The following is a 21,285-nucleotide window of genomic DNA, read 5'->3' as shown; positions in this document are numbered from 1 at the left end:
AATGGGTGACTGGCATAACCGGAGTACTTGGAAGTTGAGAAGCGGGAGACGGCGAAAGCCGTAAAGTTACTCGCACTACTACTACTACTACTACTACTACTACTTAGTAAATGGGTTTTGTTTCCTGTAATATCATACTTTTTTATTAATGAACAGAAGAATCCATATTGTCACATGTAAACAAAGTGAGTAAACTGACCTATGACAATTATCCTTCACCTGTGGAAGATTCCTTCACTCGATGGTGAAATTTCGAAGAGGTGGAGTTAAGATAACTCAAGGACGAAGGTAAAATCAACATAAATCGGTCAATATTTACACAGCATAAAACAAGTATAATAAGCCTAGCACAACACACGAATGGCAGTTAGTGTGAGTACCTCGTTATGTTCACAATGCAGCTGTACTGCTGTGCTTTGCTTATCATTTTAGGCGTCTCACAAGCAACTAAAGATTTACGTAAGTATTATAACGTAATCTCACTCTTTTCTGATCATCACTTCATTTCATATTAAATATTTCTAGTTCACTTATCTGCATCAAGTTATTACGCAAGTAGTTTTTAATCGTTAAAACAGTTGCTCATATTTCCATTTATTTCCACAGGGAGAAAAAATGTATCCCCACGCATTAATGAATCCCTATACAACTCACAGATATAATAATTATATTCTTTTATGTTCACGAGAATATCTAAAGAACAAGAATAAATACTAGAATAGTATATCCCATGTTGTCTATAAAAATATGAATATAAAGTATAAGTAGCGCTAAAATGATCTTCTTCTTCCCTTCAAATATTAGGCCAAATGGCCTGTTAGGATCTCACAGTTGAATTTTCAATCCAGCGCTTCTTTAGACGATCGAGAGATCTCTTCCCACTTGGACGATAGTGGAGCATGACTTTTGGGATTCTATCTCTACAAGTGTGATGCAGATAATTTATCCAATTGTTCTGATAATGTTTTACGTGATTAATTACAGGTTCTAGTTGTAATTCTTCCATTACATCTTCATTGCGTTTGTGAACCCATTTCATATATCCCGCTGTATATCTCATAAATTTCATTTCATTAGCCGTTATTCTGCTTTCGTCTTTCTTCCTCAATGTCCATGCCTTATTGCCGTAACAAAGCACAGGTCTCTCCAAGGTCTTGTACTAGGGAAGGCTTCATAATATTGTTAATTATTCCCATTCTTTTGGTGCATTTAGAAATATTCTGTGAAATGTCTACTTCATCGAAAACAGATAATGTGTATCCGAGATATGTAAAATAATTTATCCTTTCTAATATTTTTGAATCTGAACATATTTTGCTAGGCACAGGGTATTTTCCGCAGAAGACCATAATTTTAGTTTTTTTTCTTCATTGATTTTCATATCATATTTAATTTCAATTTTGTTAAAATTAAAATTTGAACGTTGTAACTCATCTTCTGAGGATGCAACCAGAGCTAAATCGTCTGTAAATGTCTATTGAGTTTCTATATCCATGAGGCAATTGTATTATTGTGAGATTTGAAAGCAGTTATGAAATTACTGCCCAACGGGTTGCCGGCCCGAAAGGGTAGAACTGGTGAGGTCACTAAAATGATAAAAAATCAAAATGTATAGACTGTAGTCAATCATGATCAAATAGTTCTAGCAAACTAATTTAAAATCTAATTTCTCCCTATAAATTTAATGAAGATGATGTAACTACAGTATATTATAAGATATTAATACAAATGAAGAAGTTATTACAAAAAAAACCCTTGTCAAAATCATATTCGCGAAAAAATTTGTTTTTCACCAGATACAACCAATCTGTCATTAAATATAGCTTACATTGTGGACATTTATCCTTGTAGTGAGGAGTCAGGTTGGAGCAGCAAAAATCTAGTTAATTGTCTGCTGATTGCTCGTCAAAGAACGGGACAAATCCTGAGAATTTTTTGTTTCAGTGCATCTGTATCTCTAATATTCCATATAATTGTATTGTTGATCCATTATTCCTTTGTTATCTCATTGTCTTTAAATCGCTTCTGTGGTTGAAAAGTAGTACTGTACCTAACAAAGAATTGTATAATATTTTATATTAGTTTGTTGTAAAACATTAATAGGATTTATAGTGCCAGTGCCCTTGATTAAAATAAAATCTTTACATGAAAAACAAAAGAATGGAGAATCGTTTGTAATATATTCGCTTATATATCTTTATAGCATGGTTCATCAAGGCCTGTGATCCAAGCAAGCCAGATTTTAACGAGTGTTCCGTGAAACATGGTAATGACGCCATCATCCCCATAACAAATGGTAAGGATATAAACAATCTTATGCTCTAACTCATACCTAAATTTGACTAATTCACAGACGTATTATATAACTCACTGACAAAGTGGCCACTCTTTCTTGATGACAATTTATTTATTTATTTAATCGTTTTTGTATTTATTTATTTATTTTGTTTATTTCTTTATTTATTTTTCTATTAAGACCATTTATTGAAAACTTGGGTACCCAAATCTCATTTAAGAATATCTTATTTATCTTTCTTCAATAGCTTATTAATTTATGGGATTCGTATTTGGGGAAATAATTATGGAATTCCCAAATTACCTATTTTACAAAAAAAATACTTGCGAATTATCACGTGTGTCCTCTTCAATGCTCATTGCATAATGTTGTTCAAACAAGAGAAAATTGTGACTGTTGTCACATTTATTTATTTATTTATTTATTTATTTATTTATTATTTTTATTTATTTATTTATTTACTTATTCATTCATTTATTTACTTACTTATTTATTTATTTATTCACTTATTTACTTATTTATTTATTATATACTTATTTACTTACGTTTTACTTATTTATTTACTTGTTTATTTACTTACTCATTTATTTACTTACTTACTTATCTATTTACTTATTTATTTACTTACTTTTTTATTCATTTACTAACTTTTTTATTTACTTCCTTATATTTTTATTTAATTTATTTATTAATTAATTACTTCACTTGATAATCAATTCTCCCAATGGCGATACACAAAGGCGGGAGTGCCGCAGGGCTCCGTATTAGGACCACTACTTTTCTCTATCTACATTAATGACGTATCAAAGAACTTACAGTATTGCCGATATCACCTCTATGCCGACGACCTACAACTTTACATACATTCCAGACCCAATACGATCAATGAATCGATTGACAAGTTAAATTGTGACCTGGCCACTGTCTCCACTTGGGCGGCCAATTTCGGACTCGCACTTAATCCAAGTAAGACTCAAGCCATAATTATTGGACATAAGCGTTTAGTTAACTCCCTTAATAACAGTAATCTTTCAGTTGTTACCCTTAACAACACGCTAATCCCTTATTCATCTGTCGTAAAAAATCTTGGCTTCTTTTTTGATAATAATCTAAGTTGGAATTTTCAAGTTAAAGAAACGATAAAAAAAAATCTGTTCCTCCATTCACTGTTTGAGTCGCTTGAGAAACTTCTTGCCCCAGCATATAAAACTTACCCTAGTACAAACCCTAGTAATGCCGCACTTCGATTATTGTGACGTTTTGTTAAGTGACCTAAGTTCTGAACTGTCAGTCAAGTTACAGCGAGCTCAGAATATGTGCGTCAGATACGTGTGCAACATCCGACGATATGATCAGATATCACCGTCCTTCGCAAGTCTCTCGTGGCTCCGACTTAAAGAACGCAGAACGTTACACTCTTTGTCTTTACTCTTTCGAATTCTGCACACCTCAACACCAAATTACCTTTCGTCTCGTTTCTCTTATCTATACTCTAACCACGACGTAAATACCAGATTACTTATCTGTGGCACGCTAAATATACCTATTCATAGAACATCTTGTTATTCCTCATCTTTTACAATATCCACCTCGCGGCAATGGAATTCCTTGTCACAAAGTATTAGGGGCTGCAAGACAACAAACATCTTTAAGAACAGCTTAAAAGATAACCTTATTAGCATTTGACTCCAATCATACTGATTTTAACTATCACTGACTACACTGTTACTTTTTTCTTTACACATCATCCTGATTGTGCTGTATTTTCAAAATTGTCTCATAATAATCTCTTTCTATTATCTAATATCATTTGAAATATATTAACATTCTATGTATTTTAGTTTAATTCTGCTACACAGTTTATTTCAGTGTTAAATTAATAATTCATAGTATTTTGTTGTTTAATTCGTAAATAACTCTTGTATGCATGTAACTCTCATCTAAATCAAATTGTTGAATTCTTTGTAAGTTCATGCATATGTATATACACTTTTTGCTGGTTGAGTGCAATAGAAGGCCTTACGGCCTTAACTCTGCCAGCTAAAATAAATCATTATTATTATTATTATTATTATTATTATTATTAATTTATTTATGTATTTATTTATATATTAATTTATTTATTAATTAATTACTTTTTTATTTATTTATTTACTTCTGTAACCACTACAGGTTGACATAGACAAATAGTACCATGGTGATGATAATAATAATAATAATAATAATAATAATAATAATAATAATCTTTATTAGTCATTGAACAATACAATTATAATAGGCTTCGTCATACACCAAACAGACAATCATTATGTATAAAGTAACTCATTTATATTATAAAAACTACTTTCAATTAGAAAAGTCCTAACAGATTTATTAATATTAATAGCTTCTTTTAAGTGTCTTGGTAATTTGTTATAGAATTTAAGACCTAAAAAAAGACTATCATCCGTTTTAGTTAATCTGCTTGCAGGAATTGCCAATTTAATTCTAGTTCTCGTGTTATAATTATGTATATCCTCATTTCTTTGGTACATCAAATTATTCAAATGTACATATTTTACACATTCAAATATATATAAACTAGGAAGAGTTAATGTGGATAATTGTTAATTAAGGGTTTACAAGACTCCCATGGAGAACATCCAAGAATAATGCGGCGACTAATACAATCTTTAAGTTTTCTTAACATAAAAATAACCTTAATTAACTTTTTTGAAATTTCATTAGTATGATTAACCCAATTCAACTTACTGTCAATATGAAAACCCAATAATTTCACTACAGTAAAAGGTTCAACATCTCTTTTTAAACTAAAACATATAGTCTGGGAATTAATTAAATTTAAACTTAATCTATTTGAACTGAACCAATACATTAGATTATTCATAATATTAGTACTATTCAAATTTAGCCTACAGTTTGAAAAACCGTAGCATCGTCAGCATACATAATCATACGATTGGGCATATAAATAAATGTAGAGTAAATGCCTTGAGAATCAATGAAGCATATTTTTGTTGTTACAGCAAATTGAAATAGACTTAAACATAACAATAGATGAAGAAACGTCAAGATGTGAATTAAAATCATGGTCCATATGTATGACGTCTGATAGATCCTTTGAGTATTACTATTGAACTCTTCTTTGTAGCAGTATGAGACATTGAAATCTAAACAATTAAATGTTCATTATTTCAGTATTAGAATAATGACTATTTTAAAACTCATATGACTTTCTTTACTACTAAATGAAATTATTTTGGTCTTCTTACTAGATATTTTAGTATTAAAATCACCATCGCCAACCTAATTTTAAGTAACTGCCGTAACGTGGCCAAGGGAATTTCTCCTACTGAAAATTCTCAAGGACATTGAGGATGGACTCCATTATGACTAGTAACTTTGCAATTAATTTCATTATTTTAGGCGATAAAAAACTCAGAATACCTGTGTTGGATCCTTTGGAAATCACAGAAATAAATATAAGAAGTGGGCCGAGACAAGCTGGGTTGTCGCTGGATATCCGTGATATCAAATTCGAGGGATTGAGGGATTTAGTATTAGAAGATACACAGTGAGTATTCATCGTAAATGCTTTGCTTGTGTTCTTATAAATGTTGCTAGTTAGAATATAGTTGCTAGTAAAATAAATGTACAGTCCATAAATATTTACTATTGTAATTGAGGCGGTCAGAAGCAAAGGGGTGTAAGTGCACTTACATTATTTTCCACAAAATGTGATTAAAAATTACTAAGCATTAGTAAATTCCGTGAAGTTTTAATTTTAAATGTTAATTTGCGATATGGTTAAAAGATTTATCTCTTTACTAGTGAAATTTTAAATGATTTAGTTTACCCTGGATGCACTTAAATAATTTTTTAGAAGTGTCACTTACATCCTTTTGCTTCTAACCATCTGAATTGTAATATAAGATATCATTTTATCATACAAACTATGTTACAGTGACAAAAACAATAGTTTAAGTGACGTCAATAAAATTCCAATGATGAGTACAAAAATTTCCCACACATATTCTGTCTACAAAAACTTTTAAGTAACTTTGTAGGATAGAAATATTATGTACTTTAGGTATATTCCATTAATTGAATTGACTAGGAATAAATATTGTTATTATTTATTATTATTATTATTATTATTATTATTATCATCATCATCATCATCATCATCATCTAATTCAAGCACTAGACCTAGTGGTCTGTTGCGATCTCAATGGTCACATGTCATCTTTTTAATGGTCTTCCAATAAATCGTTGTCCGGAAGGGAGGTAATGTAGCACTGTCATTGGCATTATTATTATTATTATTATTATTATTATCATTATTATCATCATCATTATTATTATTATTATTATTATCATTATTATTATTATTCACTTTAGGAATTAGACAAGAATGTCTGTTCCATTTTTCTGCAATTTCTTTCTTTCCGTCGGAAATTGTAAGATTATTAAAAAAAATTAACAGTATAGTAATCGGTAAAACATTTTAAGTAGTGTTGTAAAACAACAAAAGTAGCGTTTAATTAAATAGAATTAAATTTAACATCATGACACTTCCTTTCACTTGTTTCATTTCAATTTCTCTAGTAAAATACATTTAGCAATGTCAAAAATAAAGTACTATTAAAGAATTGTATAATTTTTTAATCTTCTGAAAGGACTTAGAACTTTAAACGCGTCGAGGTACGTACCCTATAATTTTTCTTCCTCTGGGGAACTTCATGGAAAATTTTAATAAACGGATCTTGTCAAGTAAGTAAGGTACTGACTTTTTACCATGAGGAAACCTCTTTATCCACAACTGAATTGACCATAGAAGAACTCCATATGTTACTGTGAATTAAAGAATGCAAAATATCCATACAGTAAGCCTACTAAATTGGTTTGTGTGCGTAATTTCAATGTTATAACCTTATCTCATAAGCTAGAAGGAAGTAAGTCCAAAATATCCATTTTGAGATATGGTGCGATGAATCATGGTCCACTTTGTACACAGTTTTATCAATTAGTTAATTTGAATATCGAAAAATATACACAACTAACTACCTCTGCAATTCGAAAGAAGCAACGTCGAAACTAGAATAAAATTCTATAGATGAATCACCCACAACCTAAAAATCAACGTTTTGGCACTTACTTCATTTTCCCTTCTGACGAAACAATTTAGTTGTCTAACCAAATACCTACCCAATAGTTTTACACTTGTTACATTAATGTAACACAAGCTAAATATTATTTCTTCTGTCTTATTTTGATTTATTTTATAATCTATTACCATAAAACCGACTTGCACATTTATTTACTAATTATTCATTAAATTGCTCAAGAGTATCCATAAATTTACCAGTAGTTAAGAGCAATGTCATCAGTGTATTATATATAACACTCTTAACAAACATGTAACTTAAATGATCTCTTATTTATATAAATAATAATAAAAAGGAATGAGTCAATTATGGAACCTTGAGGGACACCAATAGTTAATTTAAAGAATCTAAAAATATGGTTTCCCACTTTTACGTAATAAAACCTGTTAGAAAGGTACGATTTAATAACTAAAAGTGTAATAGCAATTATTCCACATTATTTCAATTTCCCAACAAGAATGTCATATGAAACGGCATCAAACACTTTGGATAAATCAACAAAAGAAGCAACAGTACTTTTTTGTCTTCATAATCATGAAACATTTCAGCAGCTTTTACACTAGACAAGCCTTCTCTAAAACCATCAGAAAATTAGAAAACAATTCGTGTTCAAAATGAAAAGTAAATTGCTGAAAAGTTAATTTTTTAACAAATTTAGATATCACAGAAACAAGTGAAATTGGCCTGGACATATGTTCATGCACTGTTTTTTTTGTAGTTAATTATTATCTAACACTGTAGTATCTTTCTTTTTACGACCAATAAATTTAATTTACTGTACCTTCACTACGATTTTATTATGGTCAACGTTGTCATTTATTGTCATTAGAAAATAAACTTCTTGTTTATAAAGCCATACTAAAACCAATCTGGACATAGACATACGGCATCCAACTGTGGGGAACTGCTAGCAACTCAAACATTAAAATACTGCAGAGGTATCAGTCCAAAACTTTACGTTCCATTGTCACTGCACCATGGTATGTACGTAATGATGTCATTCATCATGATCTAAACATTTCAACTATAAAAGAAGAGATCTCTAAGTTCAGCAAAAAATACCTACACCGATTAAATCAACATCCGAATCATCATACTTTAAATTTTCTGGATGATAGTCAAACAATAAGAAGACTTAAAAGGACCAACGCTCTTGACCTTCCATTCATTTTTACTTCTTCTTCTTCTTCTTTGGCACTACGGCCCTTGTAGTCTAGCCTTGGCCTCCCTTAGGATCTTGGTCCATTCCTGTCCAACCAGAGCCTTCTGCCTCCATCTTCTCACGCCTAGAGTCCTTAAATCTTCCTCCACTCCATCCAACCATCTTAGTTTCTGTCTGCCAATATTGCGCCTGCCTTCTGGTTTTGTGTTTAGAATCTTTTTTGGTATTCTCTGATCATTCATCCTGATTACATGTCCTAACCATTCCAACCTACGGGCTTTGATTTCAGCAACAATATCTGGAGATTTATATTGAGTTCTGTATTATATGTAATCCTCCAGTGCCCATTCTCATATTTAGGACCATAGATTTTCCTTAGAATTTTCCTTTCCCATGTCATCAGTTGTTGTTCCATTTTCTTCGACAGAGTCCAAGTTTCACTGCCATAAAGCACAATTGGTCTTACGACTGTTTTATATAATGTAAGTTTTGCTTTTTTACTTATGCATCTTGCTCTCAAAGTTTTGTTAAGGGCTCTCAGGCATCTATTTCCCCCAGCAATTTTTTGCCTCATATCCGCATCTGCAGTGTTTTCTTGGGTAATTAGAACTCCTAGATATTTAAAAGAATCTACTTCCTCATATTTCTGTCCATTTATTATAATATCTTTATTACAAATGCAACTTGGTCTTATGTTTCTCATATATTTAGTTTTCTCTTTATTAATTTTTAACCCCATGTGCTCTGCTTCTGTTTGAATTTGGGTTACTATTTCATTTAGCACTCCAAGAGATCTACTCATGACCACAATATCATCCGCATAGGCCTTGCACTGTCTGGTCCTATTAAATATGGTACCATTAAAATTTATATCAATGTTCCTAATGACTTTTTCAAGGCCAATATTAAACAGAATTGTAGATAAGGAGTCTCCTTGCCTCACCCCATTTACTGTTAAGAATTTATCAGATAGTTTTGTTTGTATCTTTACCTTATTATATGTTTTGGAGAGGGTTATTTTTGTTAAATTTACCAATTTGGTAGGGATACCAAATTCTCTCATAGCCTCCAGAATTTTAAATCGATTCATGTTATCAAATGCCTGCTTAAAGTCTATAAAAAACATATGTATGGGGATATTATATTCACTTGTCTTCTCTAAACACTGTTTGATTGTGAATATGTGATCGGTTGTACTTCGTCCTTGCCTAAAACCACACTGATATTCACCCAGGAATTCATCTGTATATGCTTTAATATAATTAGATACTATATTTGTAAAAATCTTATATGTAACATTCAGCAGCGAGATTCCTCGGAAATTGTTACAGTCATTTTTACTACAACTATTTAAAACATTGTTATTTTTCTTTTGGAGTGTTGTCATGGGATAACATCTCCACTCATGTCATATTCCTTTATAATATTTACTTATTGTCTATTATAGACAGATTGTAAATGTGACATAAGTGTTATTAAAAAAACGTTGTCATTGGTCTTTTCATTCTTTGGGACAGGTTTTCTATTAAGTATTCTTACTAGTCCTAATGTTCTTGATTTACTTGTATGTAGCCGAATTAATAACTAAGGAATTATTACGTGGAATTTCCTTACGCACCTTAGAAATTTTGGAATCACTGTCACAGACTACTGCTGAAGCAGAAATTGTCTTGGTTAGCGAACACAATTGATTTGTAAGAATTTTTACTTGCTCCTTTACAAAATCGTTTTGCTTTAATGTAAGTCTTATAATCCTCATACCCGTTTTACCTTCTCCATCCGCAATGTTACTTAAAGAATCAAACAGTTCAACGTATTCGTCGATTTCACTGCAATTATCGCAATGTGTAATTATGTTCTCATCACTGTTTATAAACACAGACCACGGAGCATAGGAGAAAAACAAAGGAACTAAAAAGCATGCGAGCGCGCTTCCTTAGGAAGGCATTTAAGAGTGTGAGAAAGAATGTATGTGAGCTTTAGGACATAGATCATTAGTCTCACTTCGTTTTTTGTTGTTTCATTGAGGGAGCATAGAGGCATTTTGAAAGAATAAAGCCGAACATGCACGTAAACTGATAGGCACCTCATAAGGAGGGAACATGTCGCAAAGTAGGCCTACTATTTGAAGTATGGTTTTTAACACCAGTAAGGCAAAGCGGCCTAAATTTCGCAATATATAGCGTTTATGAAAGTTCAGTTATAAGCAAACATGACTGATCAAAGGTTCTGCAATATATACAGAGATGGTCATAACCTTTGTCTATAGGTGCAACGTAAAAGAAAATCCATGAAAACATACTTGGCCCTTATAACTTAATTATTCATACATACACATATTCTATATCAATACAGTGTACTCACTATATCCTCCCGGACAGCACTCTGTGAGTTATCAAAAAAGAAGGGGGATCAGATATACTGAAAACTAGGGCCCAGATGTTCAGGCATTTATTTTGGTTAAAATAGGCAGGCATATAGTCACTAAAATAGTAAAAATAGGCAGTGAAAAAGGCATTTATTATGCATGAAAACAGACAAAAAATAGACAAATACTTAATAAACTATCCTTGGTTAGATGTCATAAGATGCTTTTTAAGTTGTCAACTGTCATAGTGAGTCGCCTGTCAGAGAGAACGTTTTTCATGGTGGAAAAATATCTTTCTACTTTTACTGAAGTGATAGGAGCAAACTTAAAACAACTTATTTCAGAAGGCTTGTCTCTACTTTCTTTCATAGATCGGGAAAAACCGACTGTGCATTGTCTCAAAAAGAGGGGTGTGAGAAGGGATTAGAGACTTCAAAGTACGCGTGACTTGTGCGTATAAGCGACAACAGTAACGGGACTTGAGACTTGCTTTTAATATTTTCCTCATCCCCTTTCTTTCGCTGATAAACCCCGAAGTGACCTGAGCACTGAGGGTTATACTGTTCAAACATCTTGTTAAGTGAAATAAAAGATGAAATCGGTAGGGGAGAGAAGTTTACGACTTCTTGGAAACATATGTATTGCTGGAGAATAAGATTCTCAGCAAATATTTGTGTGAGGTGAATATATATTTTTAATTGGTACAACCGTTTTTTTGTTTGTTTTTTTATATAATTTAAGTGCGGATTATTTTAAATGCATTAAAAATATAGAAAATGTATAATTACGATGTAAAAAGGTTAAAAAAGGCATTTAACCTTAAAATAGGCAAAAAAGTAAAAATAAAAATTGGGCCTATCATCCCCAAATGTGTGGAAACTTGTTTATCTCTAATAGGTTTGCCATACATACACTCAGTTAAAAAAAGGCATTTTGCCTAACATTCGGGCTCTACAGTGAAAACAAAGTGTTTCCGTTTACGAGACATCCTAGAAATACCCTTAATCCTCAGGAGCTTTGTTTTTACACGATAAAGCACTAGCGGCGTTGACTTCTTCGAGAACGCGGAATGATCTGATGCCTCACTATAAGCGAAGTTATATTTTCTGGTAATGGCCCCTAGAAGAGAAACCGTATTCAGTATTGCAGTTGATGGATGTTACTCAAATTCGACATTCGCTCTTTTAATTTCTGGAATCTTTAATGTTGGTTAGAAATTCTGACTAAGGAAAACACAATTATTATTGAAGTAGTTCCGGATGGTGAAGGTGGCGGTGATGGTACTGGTTTTGTGGCGGTGATGAGGTAGAGCAGAAGGAAGTAGAAGGAATATGATTGTGATGCAAAGTTCTGTTGGGGATGACTATGACTTTAGTGTATGCTTGTGTATGTAATATAGTGTTTGTTTCTTTCGGATATATCTTGGCTCTAACTATTACATTATTCTTGCTTGTTCATTTTAGTTTTGACTTCAAAGAAAATATATTCCACTTAAAATTCCATTCACCGAGGAACACGTTGACAGGAAGGTACAACATTTCCGGACGACTCCTTCTCCTACCAATATTTGGCAGCGGACTCATCAATGTGACGATGGGTAAATAGATATGTTACACTTTTGTACAGTTTTGAAAGTAAATTGCTTGCATACATTTTCAACCACATCATAGTTTTCGCGCATAATACTTTCAGTAAAATGTGTTTCAGTTTCCTCATATCCTGTACAATAACAAGCAAGAAGATACTGTACTGTTAATTTGTATAATGTACAGAGTGGTACAAAAGTCACTTTATCAAAATTTAAAAATGAGTGTTTGGTCAGGCTGTGTTATACAGAATGACTCAGCCAGAGCTAGACCGGCGTCAGCGGAAAGTCATATGCCTAGTAACTGCTGTGCTATCGCAGTGATTAGACGTTTTGCTCGCGTACGTTTCGTGTTTAGTTACGTAAACACATTCACACAGTGAGGATGCAGCTGTATACCGTACATTTAGAGTGCAGTAGTTTGTCCATTATGAAATATAGCCTTGAACAACGAGTGTTTATTTACAACAACTTTGTGAAATATTAATCTTGGAGAGCAGTTATAACAAACTTCCGTCAGTTATGCCCTGATTCGACAGAGCCTTCCAAAACAATTATTTACAATTTAGTGAACAAATTTCGTACAACTGGATCAGTATTGTATAAGAAACGAACAATAATAATAATTGGCTGAAGGAGTCACATTCGTGTTTAATAAATTAATACGGATTTTAATTATTACAGGATAAATGGCGGGCGAGTTTTCGATCATCGAAGCGGGAAAACGCATAAACAGTGCTATCGACAGCTCAACAGGCCTGGCCCGCGATTTTTGACCTGAAAGAGGAATTTTTCGAGAAGCTAATGCCTAAGAGAAGCCGGAATTAATGTTGGGGTGTCGAAATCAGAAATATTGTGTAGGTGAATTTTGTAAATTGAAGTCAGCAAGGCTACATTGCGGGTTTTAGAGTCAGTGGTGAAAGCCTGTTGTTTAGATTAAGACCCCGAGTCAATCTTTACCACGGTTTGGCACGGGGACAAGCAAGGTACAATCTTAGAATAAACTTTTGTCGCATAGGTACTTTGTAAGTCCCAGAAAGAAGGAAGTGCACATGATCAGAGGACGAGCGACTTGGTTCACAAGAGAAGGACTAGTTGAGATAATAAAACTAGTTTTTTTTTCTATGTTTGATCATGCGTAGTGCTTCCTTTCTGGGACTTATAAAGTATCTGTGTGATAGAAATTTTTCTAACACTGTACGTAACAATAGAGATAAAAAAAATATGTGCTTTTTCAATTGCATGGTGTTACTGACGATATATAACATCATTTTGCACGCAAGCCTATTAATTTCCTTCTTGTAGGCGCTGCCTTAACATTTGTTAATAAGATCAAAATATATTTAGAATCCAGATATCATCTAGCAGTCAGATGCTGGCTCGTGACGCAATCTCTCGTCCTAGATTCCACTGACAGGCATAACTGAAAGGGAACGGATTCTTTATCATCTAGGAGGGGGACAGCCAAATGATATAGAAGAGCGTAGGCACAGAGAAAACTATTACTGTTAGGACTATAGCTAAATTAGTATCATGCGTGGCAAAAAATGGGACTATAACAGCTTTTTACTAATTGTATTTTGTTTCTCATTTTTCTTTTAGTTGGCAGTGCACTTAATTACACTGTCAACTTCAGTGTGTACGAAAAAAATGGAAGTTCATACTTTAAATCTTCGAAGCATCACACTACTTTTGAGCCCACCAAGGCCACCATTTATTTAGAAAATCTCTTCAATGGGGACAGACTCTTGGGTGAGTATAATATAGTATAGAACTCAACAAAAGTAGTAAGACTAGTCTGTAAGATCTGCCTATTTGTTTTACAGTATTAACAATGTGTCGTCAGGAATATCTTCCTATGCTTTATGTAGGTTTTTAATTAATTAAACTGTTAAAACTCGTTAGCTCATTTATTAGTCCAAATGCACAGCTTATTCGCGGTAACGATGGGTCTATTTTGAATAAGAAGTTACAAAATAATCTCTTTCTCTTTTAAGATTAACAGTGATTTTGTTCCTTATTCAAGATTAAGTTCGAAATACAGTGATTGTGATAAATTTGATTCTCCTTCCAAATTTATTGTAAGCCATAAAATATTAATAGGCTACTGGCCGAGTACAGGAAATATCTTTTAATTGTCCTGGAGGGTTCCCGCTTTCCGCTCCCAGGCGACCTTGTGACTAACACGCTGACGACGCAGTTCCCGGTTGGCGGTTCAGCAGCGAATAGGAATTATATAGGAGAATGGACACTGAGCGAATTTTCCTGTTTTGTTTTTCTGTGCGCCAGCGCGCGGTGTTTAATTCCACTTTCAAGCTCTAGAAGTTAGTGTAATCAAGCACAGGCCAAGAGTTCCTCTGTAATAATGGAATATAAGAGGTAAGATATAGGATCCAAAGATCGCCTTTTTTGCTGCATAATCCAGTAAGGGCTTTGGTTCAAATAAATTCAAGTTAACAGCTTATCCTTATTTCTCAGTGCTAACTAGTTGTAATAATATTTTTTTTTGTGTTTTATATGATTATAATGTCTTGTATTGTAAAATAATATAAGACATTATAAAATTATTTATCAAATTCGTTTAATATTTATATACAATATAAGAGGTACCGCATATGGTTTTACTTCTCATAGGAGTTTTTTTTTTCCATTTTCAGCGCTATCAAATCATTACATATTTTAATTGTTGATGGTTTAAACGTCTCAACTCTCATTATAAAGAACTGAAGAGCCGTATTCATAGACATTCTTAGCGCGGGCTTCCGGTGGATGTTCAGCGAACTAACGTTTTTCGAATTCATAAACCAGTGTTAGCGATATGATATGATATGATATGATATGATATGATATGATATGATATGATATGATATGATATGATATGATATGATATGATATGATATGATATATGATATGATAGATGATATATGATATGATACGATACGATATGATATGATATGATATGATATGATATGATATGATATGATATGATATGATATGATATGATATGATATGATATGAATCCTGTACAAATAATCAGTGGATAGCCGGAGCTAGTTTAGCACGCTCGTAGCGCAGGCTAGCGAAAAGTCTATGAATAGCACCCCTAGAGTCTAGACATTACAGATAATGACGGATTTATTATTTCATCGGTCCAACTTATTTTGAGTACATAATATACCTAGATGTATTAATTGTATGGCTGTTATATTCCGCTGTGTCGACTCCTAGCTGATGTGATGTCAGCGCCAACTCTAAGAAAAAAGCAGAATCTCACGCTCAAGTTGGTTTGAAGGTCATTGAAATCAGTTCTGCTACATCAAATGTACCGACGCGAAGTGTCCATACTTGTAATTCCCTATACGCTGGTTTCAGTGCTAGACTGGTTGCTGTACAGAAATGGATGCATACTTCAATGCTCTTCAGTTTCTGAGTTGTGCTTAATCATTTATGCGAAATTAGTGATTAGTGTGTGAAGTGTTTAGTTCCAATGCCATTTTCATTTCGTGAGTGAGCATATATTTATAATTCTTACATATAATATAGAAAATCTTGTGCGAAAACTCGACGAATCAGATCTGTACCTTGTGTAAAAACAATAAAAAAACCTAGCTAAAAAATTCAAAGAAACAGGTTTATTATATGATCGTAGAAATGACATAACAGCTGAAATGGAGTCAATCAGTGGTGCTGAACTTGTGAAAGTTAATAATAATTTTATAAGAAGGTGTCACCAATGTGTAATAGACAATAGTCAACGGGGGACATTTTGAGCATAAAATATGAGTTGGGTAAATACAAATAACTGTACATTGCTTGCCTGCCAGAGGAACAGCGGGTGCATGCATAGCAGGAGACAGTCGCTCTGTTGCCGCAACCCGGAAATTCCAACTCTCCGGGACAGTTAAAAGACATCCCTGTACATTTGAAAAATACTGTCGGTCTTGAAAAATATGACTTAATAAAAATATTCAGTATTCCTTGGGTGATATCTTGGATATAGGTACCTTGGTTAGTAACATACGTATAAATGTTAGCGAAGACCTGCTACAATGCACGTGATAAACCTATGTTTTCTTATCATTCATACCCTTCAGTACGTCTGAAATGTTCTAAATTTGATGGACATTGTTAACAACTTGCGGCAATTTATTACTATGTAAAATTAAGAAATTTTAGGCTAATTTGTGAATATATATATAACAATAAAAACAATGCAAATGCATAAAATTAAGTAAAATAAATTGAAACGTTATTGAACAATTTTATAATTCAAAAGTTTAGGGAATAGTGCTTTTGAAATTGACATAGACACCGAAAATTTTAAAAATAAATGTTGATAAACGGAAACTCAAACACGTCAATTCAAACACATTGAGAATGCATAGTGTATAAGCAGAGATAACATTTATATTTGTTTTAAAGCATCACTTTCGATCAAAAATGTTACATTTGCAAACAATCCAGATGACAATTGAAAGCATTTTTGAGTTTAAACAGAAATATCTGAGAGGAATTTAGTGAATTGATCGTTGCATTATAAACTTATTGAATTTCGAAGTAGAAGATATTTCAAACGCATTCCTTGAATAAAGCTGAAAGAAATTCGTTATGGAAAGGAAGAAAGGTTTGATGGCCTCGGAAATTCATTGTTACGAAACACTGGGAATACCTTGTCAAAACTGAATGCTCATATTCAGGGCGCGGGTTTTTATGACCTAAAGGAAACCTAAAATGATCCATAAAATTACCCAAAAATATTAGAAAATGACCTAAATGCTGGAAAAAAGTTCTAAACATAAACATTACTATACATAAATAGCCAAAATCCTACCTTAAATTAACAGCTGTTCAGACTGTCTACTGTGGCACTCCCATGTAAAAGTATAAAATTTCCCACAACATACAGTATGAGTTACAATTAATAATTAATTAGGTTATAATTAAATTTTTAACTACAATAAAAGAGAAGAATAAATGTATCATTCACAAAATCTCTTTTCCATATTGTATCCCAATCGCGGAGACTAAAATGGACGTTCGTGTCTTCAAAGTAGCTGCAGTTCAGTTCTTTCGTTTGGAAGGCAGAACGTACAACAACTTATCCGAGAGCTTCATCTCCTATTCTCTTTTTTTTAACATCACTTGCTATTGAGAAAAACTTGAAAATAGGTCACAATTCTGCCATCTATCCGCAGTATGAGGAACTCGAATCACGTAAGTGAAGTGGATAGGCATTAGACTCGCTCACACACACACACACACACACACACATTATTGAGAAAATCCTTTCAAATTCCTCATTTAAATGGCGTAGTTTCAGTACAAATTTTTGCGAGTTTTCCTATATTGGGAAATTTTAGTTTGTCATTGAAATAGTTAGCTTAAATGACTAAAAATAATAATAATAGTAATAATAGTTTTATTTTCCCTGGCAGAGTTAAGGCCATCAGGGCTTCTTTTCCACTCAACCAGGATCATATCACATACAGAAAGTACATACCGGTATACAAATATTAACTTAAAACTAATAATAAACACAATTAAGTAAAAAGAGACATTGAATACATATACACAATCAGTAGTAACTTTAAAATAACAAAAAAAATGACCTTACAGTTTAAAAGATGACCAGAAAATCACCTCAAAATTTAAAAAAAATACTTACGAGGTTAAAACAGCGAAAAAGGACGAAAAATATGCAAAAACGCTACATTTCTACAACCAGCAGCTCGTATCCAGGATTTATATACTGCATTTACGGGCGTTGCAAAGGATGTAAAGAAAAACGGGTGACCTGTAGTAAAAATGCATGCCTTGCTCATATCAATGCTCCAGTAATATATAATATAGATATACCTTTTAAGGGAAACTACTATAGTTGTTGTTCATCACCATCATAATTATCCTTATATTCATAATCAAAATTATTATTTTCCTCGTCGTCAAGAAGGTTTATGGTTCGTGTTGTCCCAATTTTAGGAAAATTAACGAACACTCGTATTCACAGATTGTGAGTCTCAAGTTTCATGACCGCCACTTATGATATCATTGGCTACGACAAATACAAAAAATATATAATTATAAATACTACTTTCTAAGAAAAGAAAATGCATTTCCAATTGCAATATTTATATGATTGATTTCATTATAATAATGGATGGCGAGAAAGTTGCTTAACTGTTAAAAGTATAGGCCACTTGAAAAAATGTTTTGTTTTATTTAACGACGCTCGCAACTGCAGAGGTTATATCAGCGTCGCCGGATGTGCCGGAATTTTGTCCCGCAGGAGTTCTTTTACAAGCCAGTAAATCTACTGACATAAGCCTGTCGCATTTAAGCACACTTAAATGCCATCGACCTGGCCCGGGATCGAACCCGCAACCTTGGGCATAGAAGGCCAGCGCTATACCAACTTGCCAACCAGGTCGACAGGCCACTTGATTTTGTAGGTACTTTAAGATGGTATCACAAAGGAATGACAATTTGGTCATGATAAGTTGGCTGTGTTGTCTCAAGAATAGTCAGTTGATTATTTATTTATCTCATTGTCTCTTAACACATAAAAGTAAGTAGGCCTACACTTCTGTATATTTTCAAGTGAATATTGCGTTAGCAAAATACAAGAAAATCGAACTTCTGAACATGAAATGTGCATCAGTTATGAAGTAAGTTCGTAATGTTTTATTAAAAATAATGTTTAATTTAATTGTAGCTTGAAAATGTTTTGATATGTTTCTGTGAGTTACGAAGCAGTAAATGCCTATCATACTTGAGCATACAATTCCACTATTTTTTATTTGACGATACTACAGTATTTATGTATAATTGTATTGTAATGTATAAATTATATAATTAATTTATTTAGAGCTATAATTATTGTACTTTTATATTAGATATTTGTTATTTTGTTATACATTTTCAAGTTGTTTATATCACTTTGTCCATGAGGCAGCCCTCTAATGAGGGAAGTTTTGTAAATTAAATGAATTAAATTAACTTTTTATACTTACAACTATTCTACTATGTAGCAATATATTACCTTATGTTACAGGAAACCAAATGAATGAACTCCTAACTGAAAACTGGCGCGCTGTCTTCAAGGACCTTGAACCTCCAATAGCTGGTGCTATTGCAGATACCATAGGAAATGTAGTGAACACAGTCGCTTTTAATGTTCCTCTGGATAAAGTTTTTATAGGAGGAATTCCGCAGACATGATATGCAACGAGTATTGTACCCAGAAATATGTTGACTTAATTTTTTTGTTTGTAATTTAGATGCAAAGCTATATTAGACATATCAGTGTATCTCTTACGGAAGTAAATTGGGGATATTACGTCAAAAGCCGGACTTAACGTCAATATCCAACTACAAAGGGAAAACAACTTCAATTCCCGTTCATTAACAAGAGGTCCTAGATAGTTGAGTGACGTTGATAACAACAACACTGTCACAACAAATACGTAATTTCCCACACCTCCTTGGCAAATGTTGGTTCATCAACTATTTAATGAAAAATCCTTCAATCGTGAAAGTTTTTTCGTACTTTACGTTCGACAAACGTTTCCGCTCGTATGTCGAGCATCATCAGGCCCTATGTTCGCGTGAACATGCTGGCAGATGACATGATATAAATCTAATTAGAAATCTAATTTCGTATCGTCTCCAGCATGTTCACACAAACTTACAGCTCATTCATTTTGTCAAGACACTCGCGATGTGCAGTACGGGAACAACGTTTCTGTGTAGAGGGTAGGAGTAGAAGGGAAGGTCGGGCGTGTGTCTACCGAGTTCAAGGAAAAGAGTAACCCATTTTCCTATAATTCGTAAGTACTCGTAGACTCATCCGATCTCGTGCGCAGCTCTGTAGGAAGAGTGGGGCAGTGTCTTGACAAAATGTATGAGCTGTAACACCTGATGATGTTCGACAAACGAGCGAAAACGTTTGTCAGAACGTAAAGTACAATAAAACTTTTATGACTGATAAGTTATTGACGGATTTTTCATTAAACAATAATTAAACTTTCCCCAAATACAACAACCACTTCACAGTAAAATATAATTAATTTGAAATCATTTTGCTTGAAAAGTATAATAATGTTACGGAAGCATGCTTAGACTAATCGAAATGAAATCACGCTAGATGTAACACTCCGACAATGCATCTTTCAACGTTACTTTTGGTTCTAGTATGTCATTTAATTTCTTTTTATATTAACTAGAAGATAAATGCATTACTTTGCTTTTCGAAAATCATCCTACTGAAATATTTTTCAGCAACATACGTTGCAAATTTCTTTCTTTATGTAATGACCTAATAGGTATAATGAAAGGCTTCATTAAAGAAAAATTTAACAGCAACAACATGAATTTTCTACATGTATTTTATCAATGAAACAAAAATGAAACAATAATTTACCAATATGTTTTGCTGCTAAAATTATTGTTTTAGTTTTAATGTACATTTATTAATACTTTATTTTATGAGATACAATGTCAACTATTTGTGAAGCAATAAAAATTTTATATTTAAGGATTAACAGATCAGTCGACGTTTGAGAAGAGTTCTTCATTTGGGACTTTTTATATTAATTCCAGGAAGATGCTGCTAACGATGGATCCCAAAGCTTGATACACAGGCTTTCAAATTTTTGTTGATGAAAGCGTTTACAGTATCACATGCAATAGATATATTAAATATTAATT

At 32.8% G+C, this 21,285-nt stretch overlaps 1 protein-coding gene across 1 annotated transcript; it reads left to right on the top strand.

Moving 5' to 3' along the window:
• The first annotated feature begins 311 nt into the window (after window positions 1–311).
• Window positions 312–19,923, top strand: LOC138699987 (protein takeout-like). The gene is made up of 6 exons (XM_069826246.1): window positions 312–459; window positions 2,204–2,296; window positions 5,723–5,870; window positions 12,458–12,591; window positions 14,182–14,331; window positions 19,631–19,923. The coding sequence occupies exons 1-6, from the start codon at window positions 387–389 to the stop codon at window positions 19,795–19,797; spliced, it is 765 nt and encodes a 254-aa protein (XP_069682347.1). The 5' UTR covers window positions 312–386; the 3' UTR covers window positions 19,798–19,923.
• The last annotated feature ends 1,362 nt before the right edge of the window (window positions 19,924–21,285 follow it).

The sequence above is a fragment of the Periplaneta americana genome, chromosome 5, assembly GCF_040183065.1.
Source record: "Periplaneta americana isolate PAMFEO1 chromosome 5, P.americana_PAMFEO1_priV1, whole genome shotgun sequence".
In the NCBI taxonomy this organism is placed as follows: domain Eukaryota; kingdom Metazoa; phylum Arthropoda; class Insecta; order Blattodea; family Blattidae; genus Periplaneta; species Periplaneta americana.
This window is presented reverse-complemented; position numbering and strand designations above follow the sequence as displayed.

Excerpts from the sequence above, each read along its gene's own strand:
- LOC138699987 (XM_069826246.1), top strand. The coding sequence starts at position 387 with ATGTTCACAATGCAGCTGTACTGCTGTGCTTTGCTTATCATTTTAGGC. Across the intron at positions 5,871-12,457 it reads TTAGTATTAGAAGATACACA|TTTTGACTTCAAAGAAAATA; the intron begins GTGAGTATTCAT and ends TGTTCATTTTAG. Across the intron at positions 12,592-14,181 it reads ACTCATCAATGTGACGATGG|TTGGCAGTGCACTTAATTAC; the intron begins GTAAATAGATAT and ends TTTTTCTTTTAG.